The sequence below is a fragment of the Ascaphus truei genome, chromosome 3 (genome assembly GCF_040206685.1).
Source record: "Ascaphus truei isolate aAscTru1 chromosome 3, aAscTru1.hap1, whole genome shotgun sequence".
NCBI lineage: Eukaryota > Metazoa > Chordata > Amphibia > Anura > Ascaphidae > Ascaphus > Ascaphus truei.
Window position 1 is genome coordinate 119,064,936 of NC_134485.1, and position 14,311 is coordinate 119,079,246.

At 42.6% G+C, this 14,311-nt stretch overlaps 1 protein-coding gene across 1 annotated transcript; it reads left to right on the plus strand.

The window, feature by feature from the left end:
• Nucleotides 1-451: 451 nt before the first annotated feature.
• On the plus strand, nucleotides 452-11,858 carry GPR161 (G protein-coupled receptor 161). The gene is made up of 6 exons (XM_075589412.1): nucleotides 452-776; nucleotides 2,280-2,679; nucleotides 4,063-4,784; nucleotides 5,577-5,678; nucleotides 6,518-6,634; nucleotides 7,512-11,858. Exons 2-6 carry the CDS (start codon nucleotides 2,321-2,323, stop codon nucleotides 7,748-7,750), a joined length of 1,539 nt encoding a protein of 512 aa, XP_075445527.1. The 5' UTR covers nucleotides 452-776; nucleotides 2,280-2,320; the 3' UTR covers nucleotides 7,751-11,858.
• The last annotated feature ends 2,453 nt before the right edge of the window (nucleotides 11,859-14,311 follow it).

Sequence of the window (14,311 nt, forward strand, 5' to 3'; positions counted from 1 at the left end):
CGAGCCAGCGTGCGCGATCGGGAGGCGGGGGGAGGCAGAGGGAGGCGGGGCTGTGATGTCGCTGGGCCAATCGCCTGTGCCTCAAGCACCAAAAACATAGATTGTAAGCTCCACAGGGGGGCCTATGCCTGCAAAATGTCTCTGTAAAGCGCTACATAAAACTAGCTGCGCTATACAAGAACATGCTATTATTAATAAGCATGTCTTTCACACGGCCTCTAATTAACTGTGCAATTGCTTCATATAGTCATACACTAGCAGGTGGGGAATAAACTAGTGGCAACCAACACGTTACACAAATGGACGCACCTCAGCAATTACATGTGGCTTTTGTTAATGTATGTTTATGTCTCGCATGCCCGCGTGTTCTCTGAGTGCGCGCGACTGCCATCCTCCCGAGGCTGCCATGGGAGCGCGCGCAGCCCGACATCACAAAGCAGCGTTTGGAGTGCGCGCGCATCTTAACCTCACATTGCCGGGTAGGTGCGCGCGCGCGCGGCTCGTCCATTCACAAATGAAAGCAGCGCTTGGGGGTGCTATTGCGCGCGGCCCGACGTGAGATTTGAAATCCGGGGTACGGATTGTCTTTGAAACGGATCACGGTAACTTCAAAGCAAGCGCGGCATGAGCCCGTCTCCTCCCGGTTGTGCTTCGCGCGGATGGCGGGACGTCATGTGCTGTAGAGAGAGGCGGCGCTCCAGCAGAAACCCGGTGCAAGCGCTGGCTGGGTGTGAACACGCCAGAATGTGCATCTGTTCCACGGAGGGATGGGAGAGGTAAATAACCCAGGCCTGATGAAAACAGATCTCTTCTGACTTTTTCTTAGATTGTAAACTCTTTGGACAGGATCTCCCTTTGCCATATGCTGTGTTTTTGTTTTTGTTTTTTTAACCTGGTCTACTTAGACCCATTGTTTGTCATTTATTAACCTTGTATTGTAATTTTGCAACGCTTTGCGTATTTTGTGGTGCGATGCAAGTAAATTTATACATACATTTAAATTAAAAATGTCTATTTAATGGTGTCCAGGTTGCAAAAGTTGGCCATAGTTGAATCACTTTTGCACCTGGGGGATTGAAAAGCCTGTCCCTTTTATTTATCATACACACAAAACAATTTATCATGATTAGCCATAGTGCACGTTATATAATAAGTGATATTTTTTTATTTCCCAAGCCGACTCTTCCTTTGATTCCATATAGATCCCAAAATATTGGGCCTATTTGTTATATTTTTTTGCATTATGAGGCTCGGCCCAATAAAGCATATATGCAGACATGCTTTGTTTTCCCACAACTTCCATAACTGGCATCATTACTTTAGCAAATATTACACATCTGCCATTTCAATCACTTTACCAACAATGTAAGTTTTGGAGCACTGTTGAGTTTAGTAAGAAAGATAACAGTTTAAGCATAATGTGTCTTGTTTGCAGTTTTTTTTTAATTAGATTAGTCATTTTGATGCTGTGATCTAACATTATTGAAGTTTTTTTTTTTTAATCTTGGTGTCTAAGGCTGAGTCCCCTGTGCCGCTGAGCGCGCGGTGCTTGGCGAGATTGCTTCTGGCAATTTCAATTTTTATGTCCCCGCTCACGTAGAGCGCGCAGGCACGGACGTTCACCCACGCTTGGCTCTCCAAGCATGAGCGTGGTCAGCGGCACAGGGGACTCAGCCTAAGCTAACCCGCACTCACGCTTGGCAGTGAGCCCCTGCAGCTGCAATGAGAGCGGCTTTAGCAGGGGCTCGCGTGCGGAAGCGTAGCCGACAACATTTTTTTAGTTTAAGCACTCATGGGAGCGCAGGGCCGGTCACGTGAGCGGTTCGCCCAATGAGGGCGAACCAGCTTTGTGATGTCACTGGCCCGCCCCACGACGCCCCAGGACGGCGCGCGAACTAAGGCCAGGGAAAGCACCCGCTTTCCCTCAGCCTCCGCGCGGCTGAAGTCTCTATGGACTCATCCTAAGGCTGCGTCCCCGCTAGTGCTGTTAGTCCCCGCTGACGCGTTGCCTGCACGCTCACCCATACTTGGCGCTTGGGAAAACAAACAAATATAAACTTTTGAGCGCTCCCAACTTGCCCGCAACGAGCCTCCTCCCACCGCACTTCAGAAATAGCCAGGACACCCGGCGCTCATGATTGAAGAGCTGGTGATGTCACCGCTCTCAAGCATGAGCGCGTTCATCGCTAGCGGGGCCGCAGCCTAATGCTTGCCTCTTTGTCAGAGTTACGTTTTATTTAGGTAGTTGCTATTTCAATAACCTTCTTTTCTCATTTTAGGTTCTCGGTATGTTCCAGATAGACCTCCACTGTAATTTACAATGAGCATCAACTCTTCTGATGGAAATGTGGGATCGGGTACTACAGTTGAAAATGGCGCTACCATAGTGGCGGAGTCTATTGCCATCATTATTATTGACATTCTCATTTGTCTGGGGAACCTTGTCATAGTGGTTACCCTTTACAAGAAGTCTCATTTGCTTTCACTCAGCAATAAGTTTGTGTTTAGTTTGACACTTTCAAACCTCCTTCTTTCAATGCTTGTTCTTCCGTTTGTTGTTGTTAGCTCAATACGAAGAGAATGGATTTTTGGAGTTGTGTGGTGCAACTTTTCTGCGCTGCTTTATATGCTGATCAGTTCTGCCAGTATGCTTACCTTAGGAATTATAGCAATTGACCGGTAAGCCTTTCTCTTTCTTCTCTCTCCCCACGTATGTTGTTGTCAGTCGTCAGAAGAAAACATAGGGTAGGTAGTATGTAATGACAATTGACACCTTTTGAATGGTAAGATATGCACTCACAGAATAGTAATTTTAAAGGGCCTTTTATCCACCCTGGGATCTGGGTGGGTAAGAGACACAAATATAGTGCAACTCTATTTTATAAAAAAAAAAACATTAGTATACCATGATAGGTAAAAAAAACTCACATTGTATGAGCCCTTTAAAAGCAGTTGAGGATGTTAGGAGTATCTCACACTCATCCTATGAACCGGATCTCACAATGTCCTGCAGTCGGTATCTCAATATACCTAACGTTTTCTGCGTAATCTCTGTGATTACCGCTGGTCTGTGGACTCCCTCTGGTGCTTGTTACAAGCACCAGAAGGAGTCCACAGACCAGTTGTAATCACAGAGATTCCACAGAACAAGTCAGGTATATTGAGATACCGACTGCAAGACATTATGAGATCCGGTTCGATTTTTTTTTTTTTTGATTGCTAGTTTGTCCTTGCCCAACAGGATTTCATTATTTTGCTTAATTGTTTCCTGTATGAAAAAATATAAATATGCTTGTATGAAATTCATCATGATCACATACCATTATTATTCACACTGCTAGAAGTGAAGAAAATAAGTACTGTATCATATTTATTTATTACAAAAGAGCAAAGAATATGCCTGTAGTTGTAATGGTTCACAACGGCTCACCAAAAGTACCCAAAAAATAAAAATGGATTTAAACATACAACAGAACAATCCAACGTTTCGGTGCTGCAGCACCTTCATCAGGGTTCACAAATAGTCTCATCACGAAAGAGATTTGATAACGTTTGTAACAGCCCTTGGCTGCAACGAAAGGGCTTGTGGGCCACATTTTTGGGCATTGTTGGTCTAAAGGAATGGTGTGATGTCTGTGTTGTGGGTATACTTTAGCCCAATATGATGATTCACAAATACTTCCTTCTTCAATGTATGGGTTTCACTGCTAGTGCTTTGGAAAGGTTTACAATACAGTTGGGAGGGCGGGGGGGGGGGGGGAGGCTGCAAGTATACCATTGGTAAATGATGTAGATCCCAAACACAGGTTTTAAAATGGATAATTTTGGCATTGACGACTTGACTGACCCTATAAAATACTGTATCCCATATGTTAAATGTATCATGGCCTAAATTATAAAAGCTATCCTGTAAACGGAGAGAAAGTAAAAACAAAATATATTACAACTATATTTTAAGAAGTATGCATGATTGGGTTTTGTTTAATATCCTTCAGTGTACAGTTATTTAAAAGTGTGTGAAATGTCTATTTTATTATTTTTTTTTTTTTTTTTTTTGTACAGATATTATGCTGTTCTTTATCCAATGGTTTATCCTATGAAGATTACTGGGAACCGAGCAGTTCTTGCCATAGCCTACGTTTGGCTGCATTCTCTCATTGGATGTCTTCCTCCCCTGTTTGGATGGTCCAACTTAGAGTTTGACCAATTCAAGTGGATGTGTGTAGCTGCATGGCACAAAGAGGCAGGGTACACAGCCTTTTGGCAAATATGGTGTGCTTTACTACCGTTCATCATTATGATGATATGCTACGGTTTTATCTTCCGTGTGGCCAGGATTAAAGCACGCAAGATTCACTGTGGAACTGTTGTAATTATCCAAGACGTTTCCCAAAGGAACGGGAGGAAAAATTCCAGTACTTCTACATCCTCTTCAGGAAGCAGAAAAAATGCCTTTTCCAGTATTGTTTATTCTGCCAACCAGTGCAAGGCCTTCATAACAATATTGGTTGTTATTGGTGCTTTTGTTCTTACATGGGGGCCTTATATGCTGGTAATAAGCACTGAGGCGTTGTGGGGGAAAAACAGTGTTTCTCCCGTATTAGAGACTTTAGCTACCTGGCTATCATTTACAAGTGCCATTTGTCACCCACTCATTTATGGACTGTGGAACAAAACAGTACGGAAAGAACTACTAAGTATGTGCTTTGGAAACAGGTATAGAGATCCCTTTCATCAACAACATAGAACATCAAGAATGTTCAGTATTTCCAATCGGATAACAGGTAATAAAAGCAGCTTCTCAGTAACATATTTTTTGGGGGGTATTTAAATTCTTCAACTTGATATAATGTTGCTTCTGAACTAAAGTGGTTGTTATTTCTGTAAACTAAGAATAGCATATGCAATAAGAAATTTACTGTACTGCATTACCTTTTTTCTAAGTGCTTATTTCATATTTGTTTTGTGTATGGACAGATCCAATTACTCCTAGTATTTGACAGAGAAAGGGTGGTATACCATTTTAATTAAAATGTAATTCTTATAGGAATAGCATTTGTAAACATGCTTTTATAATGTTATTTTTCAGTGTAGTTTAACTTAAATGTTTGGTCCTACCATCAAATCTGGAAGTGCACCTACATATTTTAACCAGTTTACATATCAATTTTTACGACTGAGTCCCATTTCCTAATGATGGGAATTGCTTTCCCCCCGCCTTTTGTCCTTTTGTAACCTCTGGTAATCTCACGGCATAGGCTACCGAAATGCAATGATGGAGTCGAAACATATTCAATGGCCATTCATCACATTCATGTTGGCAATATCATATTTTTATGGTAACTTGTATTTTTTTGTTTGTAGTGGCGTTACTAAGCATTCAGTGCAAGTGAATGGTTGCCAATTAGTGACTTTTTGTAATGTTATTTTAACATTTTATATCTCGGTTACTGGGTTTTCATTGCTTATTTTATGAGAAAGGGGCCCTTTTTGTGCCCCATAAAGAGCAGAGGCTATGATTTTAAGAATGTTTGCATTTTATTTTTTATGATTTATGTGAGGATCTCGTTTTACAGACCTTGGATCATCGCCCCATCTCACTGCTCTTATGGCCAGTGGTAAGGATTTAGATCACCAGAGCACTACAACAAATACGGTCAGCTATTCAAATGATTCAGGTAATTCTTTCCATTTAGTATTTCTTTTTAGATCTTGTTTCTCAACAAACGCTTTGAATTGTGTCCATGTGGAATTATTACTCTTCATTTTTGTACAATTGAACATTGCAAGACTACCCATTCCTGACCACTCGGCACCTACCATTTTATCAAGGGTAGTATTTGTTACCAATCGGAAGTATTCCAAAAACAACCTGTTTTCTTGGCTGAGGTGGGAGAAGATACCAATAAAGTTCAACGTAGGAAAAAAAATAATAATAATGGATGGCTATATATCTGATTCCATGTAAATTCTGGAGATTATTTTCTTCAGTATTTTTGAGCAGTGAGCTGCCGTCCTATTTTGGCCACTGCCACCCTTTTTTCCTGCTGCCACCCCGAAGAAGCAGTCTTTCATACCCTGCAAAAAGGTAGCCATTTGACTGCCGTGTACCACCCTATGACATCATAAAACCAACCATTTCCCCCTGTCTGCCTCAATTAACGTGGCCATGTCCCTAAAGAACACAGAAAACTTCACGGTCCTGATGTGAAGCGACAGCTTTTTGGTGGTATTCTACAGATAATAAAAATGTTACTGAAAAAGCAATCCAGCTTTGTTCTGATTTTATGTACTCTTTGTTTACTTAGCATATCTTTGGAAGTGACAGCAACATTATAAACAGAATTCTTTTTTGCGAAAACATATTTTGGTGACACCATAATTGAATTGATAACTCCTATTGTATTTTTAATATAAATTTTTTTTGCTAAAGACGAATCAGTGTACATTTATATTAAATAATCTTAATATGTACTTAATATTTATTATAGTGGTTTTATTTTCTTTCCCTTTCTAGGTACTGATGTTATGTTGCTTGAAGATTACAGCTCAGATGGTGTACAACAACCTAGACTTATCTATTCTAGAAGGAAGAGTTCTGTGACATTTGAAGATGAAGTGGAGCACAAAAATGGTATGCCAATAAATGACAGTTCAGGATAGTACATAAACTTGCCAGCCAAGTCATAATCCATTAACTACTAATAAGGAATGCAGTGTTGGCTATATTCTTGAATTATCTCCTTCAAAGTATATATTATTTAATGTTCCTGTTTCTTGGTTACTAGTCAATCCATTTATTGACTGTATGTTTGCAGGAGTCCACAGAAATTTCATAAAACAATTATTATAGGCAGAGGTGGACCCAAATTAAAAAAATAAAAAAAAATCAGGAGCTACAATTTTTAGGAGCCAAACATTTGAGTCGCGGGGTGGTTATTCTCGCTACAGTGTGGCAGCGAGGGTGTCAGTGTGCAACACGTGACGCACTGAAACACTACAAGCACACTGACTGGTGACGGTCACACTTGCCACTGTGCACTGACCACTGATGCACACACCCCTACCCCCCTCTTTCGCACTCACTGGCTTAACCTGTCAGTCACCGGCCAGTCACAGCGCTCCCAATCCTGCTCAATCGAGCAGAATCGATCACGCTGGGGACTGACAGATCAAGATACTGCTGCATCGCCGTTTAGGTAATAAGGAGGAAGTCCCGGGCACCCAGGATTTTCCATCCCTGATTACAAGTCATTAATGTTTTCAAGTCTTGTTAAAAATTGTAGGAGCCTATGGACAGTATTGATCAATGGGGTATTTCATTTTGTAAATTACATTTTATTTGTGTTTACAAATGGTATTGGGGAGAAAAGATGTTCCATATAAATCTTGTATTTTTTTACATAGTGACCTTGTAGAAACTTTAAATTACAGATTACTTGGATACTTGTATGTCATTTGTGGTTTATGTGTAAGAAATTAACAAATTGGTGCATTTTTTCCCCCCACAGAAGTTAACACAATGCCAGCTCAAGAAAATGCATCAAGTACATCTTTGGAAGCCTATGCATTCAGTTTAGCCAAAGCAATTGAAATGGATGCTAAGGTCAGTTTGTTTGGAGGAGAAGCAATGCATGTTTCTCCTATTGAAAATATGCCAGGAATTATTGGTACGAACAGAAACAGCAGAAATCATGGGATTCAAAGGCAGAAGCTGCAACTGCAAAGCATTGATGAAGGAAACATTTAACAGGACAAATGAATACAAGGGGATATGTATCCAAATGGTGCAATGTGCACCAGAGAACAGAACAGAATTTGATGAAGATCTCATGTAAGCAGGTGTTGGCACCACGTAAAACCTAAAGGATTTATCTGATGCAAAGAGAGACGGGGGGGTGGGGGGGGGCTACGAATTAGAAGTGCACAGTTTGATACATTTGGTCTACTATTGTGCTGATGGTCTTTCTCTAACTCCTACAACCACTCCCCCATAACACTCACTGCATCAATGTATCAAGGTGATTTGCTCCACTTCTGCCACAGTGCAGCAGAATCAAAATGTACTTCTGCTTTTAGAGCAATGCTTTAGTTTGCCACACATAACCCCTTCCGTGATTGAGGGTCCTGCGACCTCTGTTGCACCGGCCCCATCTGGCACTTGCTGATCATGTGATCTCTCAATGTCATTCTGGGGACGTGAACGGAAGGGGAAGGTTTTTTCCTTCCATGCAGATTGTGGTGGGAGCGCTAATTCCCCAGAAAACAAACATAGTGCCATGATGTACAGGGTGTGCCGGCCCTCATGACGTACGCTATACTTCATAGTACAGTAAAAGGTGTTAATACCCCCAAAGTGTTTTAAAGAGATAACAATGGTATTGATCAAATTGTTTTCCTTGAGTATTTCAAGTCTCTTTGTATTTAAAGAAAATGTATTTTATTTGCATTGGAAAACAATAAGACTAATGTGTACTGTGTACTGCTGTTAATTATTAAAACGTCAAAATACAAATTAATCAAAGCACGCCAAATGAGATGTGTTGGAAGAACCAAGTTAGAAATATTTCAATTTGTATTCATTTTAGAGCACTAAGAAAACATTTGTTTACATGATATTTATTTGTATTGAAATAGCGATTGGCTGTTAATATTGAGGACCCTTGTTCCATATCACTTGTTGCTGTAGTCTGTCCAAATGTAGTGGACAATTTTGAGGACACTTGGTACCAGCACTTTTACATTTTAGATTTATTCTGTAGTCTTTTTTTTTTTGTTGTACAAATGTATTTAACGAGTGATATTCACAAAAACTATATACTGTAGTTGCACAATTATCTTTTCTGCTACCAAAAGGTTTAACGATTTTACGTTTTTTATTTTAAAATGTCTCTCCATGCGTTTTGGTTTTGTACTGATTTTCACATTTTGTACTGTTTTTCTATGGATTTTCTACAAATATATGCAAGTTTTTTTTTTTAGTTTTACAATTTCAGTTTTGTGAGTATTTCTATTGCATTATAAATGGAACACATCTTACAGATAAAACCCGATTGTGACTTTTAAAGGTATTGCATTCAGTTGATTATAGAATCAAGCTGATTTAGTGCTTTATTGAATGCTTTAATTGTATTTTCATACAGTGTCTTCTGAAAAATGCCCCGTTTCAGTATTTGATAGTAATATACCAAAAATATGTCTGTAGAATTGATTGGTGTCACGGGAGACCAGGATCCTTAACATCAAACAGAGCAAGAGGTTAAATAAAACAAGTTTTTTTGACTCAAGTCGACAGGTGCAACACTAAACACTGCTCGCTACAAACTCACCTAAAACGGAATACAGGTGGAATTCTATCTCAACTAGGTGCCAAGTGCCGCATCAAAGGATTATCCGGGGGAAGCTTCCACTCTGTCCGCGTTCGGTACCGCAGTAGTTCATGGATGCGATTTGAGCTATAGCACAGTCAAAATACCCTGCTCACTTCCACTACGAGCCTCGCTTTGATGTCTGGCAAAAACCTTCGATAACACCTACTACACTATGACCAGCATCGTCTGTGAAATTGAATTTGGCAGTTCTTTATTAAGGCTTCCCGTCTCCATAGAAAGGCATGAAAGATGGGGTGCCAACCACTCGGCATGCAAAGGACCAATCACTGAGTGGAGGCTTGTCTGTGAGGGGCCAATCCAGGATGTAGGCAGTGACCGTGCCTCTAAGCTAGCCCACAGAGGTGGGCTTGCAGAGTAATATAGGAAATTCAAACTGGCCAATAGGAATCATACCTATGGGACTCATACCCAGCAACGGTTCCCTCAACCAGCCTGATATCTCCCTCAGAGTCTGTGCTGAACAATGGCTCGGACATTGCTGCCCAGACGAGTCAGCACCTCATCCGTACTCCTAACTGGCTGGAGCAAGTTAGGAAAAAAAGTTGTATTAGTGTAAGGCTAGACTCCAGTTCAACTGTTTACCATCCTCCCTTGACACCTCCTGTAGCCATCTGCGGGGGTTGGGATCAGTGACCAACGTAAAGAGTCACCCATACACGTACAGTAGGGCTGCTGATTTTTGAACGCCCAGACGTTAGCTAGACACTGCTGTTCGATTGTAGCATAGGAAGCCTCCCGTTCTAATAGTTTGCGGCTGAGGTAAACAATGGGGTGCTCTACCCCATCCTCGCCGACCTGACTGAGCACAGCACAGATGCCGAAGTTGGAGGCATCGGTCTGTACAAGGAACCGGTTTCTGTAGTTGTGGGCTGCCGGGATCCGAGCGCTTGCGAGGGTGTTTTTGAGAGCCTGAAAGGCGGTTTCACACCGGAGACCAGTTCACAGTGGGGGGAGTCTCTTCTGTGAGGTCCGTCAAGTGTTTGACTAAAGCGCTATGCTGGGAGACAAACGGTCATAGCCATCAGTACCCAGAAACGCTAACACCTGTTTCTGGGTATTGGTACCGGCTACTCCACAATAGCCTCCACTTTGGCCAACTCAGGTTTGAGGTACCTGCCACATACACAATGCTCCAGGTATAGGACCTCTGCCATCCCGATCTGGCATTTGGCTGGCTTCAGGTCAACCCTGCCTCCTTTATCCGGTCTAAGACCATTGCTACATAGATGAGCTGGCCCTCTCACTGAACACGACTAGATCTAAGCACACCCAGACATACTCATGCATCCCTTCCAGCAACCAGTTGACCAGGTGTTGGAAGGTAGCCGGCGCGTTCTTCTCAAAAGGCATGACCAAAAATGTATTCAAGCCACTCGGGTGAGCTCGTCTAGCAGCTCATCCATGTGGGGCTTAATGTAGGCATCCAACACGGTCTGGGCATTGAGTTGCTGGTAGTCTACACCGAGTCCCAAAGATAGTGTGTGGGGAATACGGCAGATAGAAATAAAACTACAACATTTTTCCCTTTCTGTCCCCCTGTTCTTCAAGACTCAGAAGTATAGTAAACTATACCCCAATGTATGAAAATATACTTTATTAAATGTAATGTGTTCTTTACATTCGGAACCGATATCCAAACAGGCTGCCCAAGCTAACCCATAGGCGCCGGTAAGTCTGTGGACATCGGAGTTCAAAGCAGTCAGAGAATGCCAGAGGTGAGAATAGCATTTGGTCAGTGGGGAAAGGCGGAGTACCAGGTCCGGAGATCAATGGCAGTCGTCCGGGCTGCCACTTGCTCTGCCAGACCTGGTGAAGCCTGTCCCAGCGAGTGGCATTGAGATAGCCATGCAGAAAGGTGGCAAGCTTGTGCATGTCCCTTGGCTATTTCAGTTTTCCCGCTGACTCGGCTTTCTAGCCGGCTTGGCTCTATTTGGTTGCGTGGGAATTTTCCCACGCATTGATTGGCTGCTGAGTTTTGTGAATGAAACTCAGAATACTATAAGAATCTGTGAGCCAATCAGATTGGAGTTCTCCGATAGAGCGCAGGCGGGTTTTTTCAAAGTTGCTCTTGCGCGAATAGTAGAGCAACCGGCTTCAATTTAAAGCCTGCCAGAAACTAAGTCCCGACTTTTGCGCCCAGGTTCTCCAAATCAAACGTAGCGGACGCGGCTGGAATTTTTTGCCGATTTGAGTTTTAGGAGATTTTGAGTAACTCACGGTCAGGAGGGACCAAGTTCTCAGAAGAGAACGTAGCGGTGGTATGTGGAACTTTATGCCGATTTGGGTTCCAGGAGATTCTGGGCTAAGTCCCGGTCATGGTAAAACTCGCCTAAAGAGTTCCCTGCACCTAGGAAAGCTTAGTTTTCAACCCCAGACCCAAAATAAGTGTCTTTTTGTCTGTAATTTGTGTATCATTGTGTGTAAGCTAATTTATGCAAATAAACTACAATTTATTTCATTACCTTGTTTTGCTCAATGTATGATGCCGGTAAATGGTGTAAATAACCTGGTCTCCTGTGGCAGTAGCCACGACCACTACCTCAGGAGTGCATTCAGCCCCGCGGGCCTAATGCCACTCCAATTCTCTTTCTAGGAAAGCCTTAGACTACCTATATTCCGGCAGGCCATAGCTTTGACACCGGACAGCCACGGCTTCCTGACTCCAGGACCTGTTCCATCCAGACCAAAGCGCCCAGCCTCAGCCACTACCCCAGGAGTGCAGTCAGCCCCGCAGGCTTCATGCTACTCCAAGTCCTGACGCAAGACTACTACGGGTCTGCCGTTCATTGGCAACCCATACTGCTCTCACCGGCCAACCACAGATGCCCGATCCCAGGACACATACCTTCCTTTTGGGGTCCACATCTTCACGTTTCAGGCACTAATTACCTAAGGGGCACTGAACAGTGTGATTCCCTGCTTTTGTATAACGTGTTTTCCAACACCACTTGTTTTGAGAGCTTGCAATCTACAAGCTCACTTTGCACTATAATTCCCACAGGAAGCTATAGTGCAAAGCCTTATGATCCCACATGCTGCCACCAGAAAAATAGCCTGTCACTGTAGACCAGGTCTTTTAACACATTTATATTTAAGGGATCAGTCACAAGGCAATAAAATAAAATGAGGTTTATTTGGATAAGACCTCAGGAACACAAAATACAGAGAATATACACGTACTGGGGGTTGAGATCTAGCCCTTCCTAGTTGCAGGGCGCCTGCTTCAGCAAAAGGCATTACCCTGTTCGCTCCGGTTGGTTCCAGGCTGCTGGCTGCGCGCCTCCATGCTTCTCTGGGGGGTGTATAGCTCTTTCACATGGAAGCACCTTTGAGAAGTCCGCCAACAGCTCCTTGTCTCTTCAAATCTCCAACAAAAAAAAGTTATCTGCTACACTGCTCTCCCTTATATAGGGATTCATGCCTATCTAATACATTGAGAGGGCTGGCAGCCAATTAGAGCACAGATTGTGGTTGTGCAATCAATGACAGGACAGTAAAATTAAAAACTTGCCAATGGATATTGTGCCTATGAGTTTGAAATCCAGCAACCGTTTTCCTGGCTCCCCTGTGTCTAGGTGAAACGAAGGCTTTCTCTGAAGATAGCAAGTCCACAGCCCTTCCCCCTCACCATGTTGCAATTAACACAGGGAATCCCTATTCTTGGGCTGGTGGCATTGAAATGCTAATTCACATCTGCCTGCCTTTTGTCCTGTATGCCGTTCAGTTCACAGCACAAACACAAAATGCACTGTAGTTTAAAAACACTTAAAAACTAACATTTGGTCCCTAGAGCTTGCACTCTATAATTTGGACCTCAAATGTGGGGTCTGTGAACTGCGGTTCTAAAACCTGTTCTAGGACACCAGCACCTACACTCAATACAGTAACAGTAACATTTGATCCCTAGAGCTGACACTCTAAAACTGGGATCTGCGAGCTGGGGTTCTAAAACCTGCATTAGCATGCAAGCCTTCTAGACCCAGCTCTAATACCTTGCTTACAGGCAATACAGGTTAACCCCATTTGCCCCCAACTATCCCCCTTTTTTCTCATGTTCCAGAAGTCTGCCCTGCAGCTATTTCTCATAAGGGACCACCCATACAAGGCTACCCACTTATAAGCGTGCACAGGCAGCTACGGGACCATGAGTCAAAGGGAATACAGAATAGAATGTATTAACTGGCCCTCTAGGCTTACATAGTTAACACCACACACACTGCTCCTATCTTATAACTGAATCAGGGGAACAGAATTACAGGGCAACATGGTAAGGTACAATATTAGACCCAAGAGCTGATACTCTCAGCCCTTGCCACATGGTTTCAGGGGCAGCAAGCCGGGCTCAACCTTTATTAATGAATGCCGGCTACCCCTACCGTCACATATTAATCCACAATTTTTTGTGGTTACTCGATGCGAGTAGGAAACTTTTTGTATCCACCTTCTTAAAGAAAGTTGTGGTGGTGACCAAATTACCTGGAATCGCCTCCACATGGAGATCTTAAAAGTCAATATTCGTGTCATCACTTATTGATGTAAAGATCAAATTAATATTGTTCAAATAAAGTATATATTCATCAAGGGAATCAGAGTCCCATTCCCATACACAACTGATATAATCTATAAAACGTTGCCAAAGAATAATCTTCTCTGAATAAATATTGGTACGCCAAATAAATTGATTCTCCCATGCTCCCGTATAGATATTGGCATAGCTAGGGGCAAAACGCGTCCCCATTGCTGTGCCACATATCTGAATATAAAATTCAGTAAGTAACATGAAATAGTTATGGGAGAGTATAACCTGAATAGAATTGGTAATAAATATTTAGCGGATGCAAATTCTTATCGCCCATTAGACAGTCCCTTACAGCTTCTATCCCTTTGCCATGTGGTACAGTATGTGGGTATATGGGTGT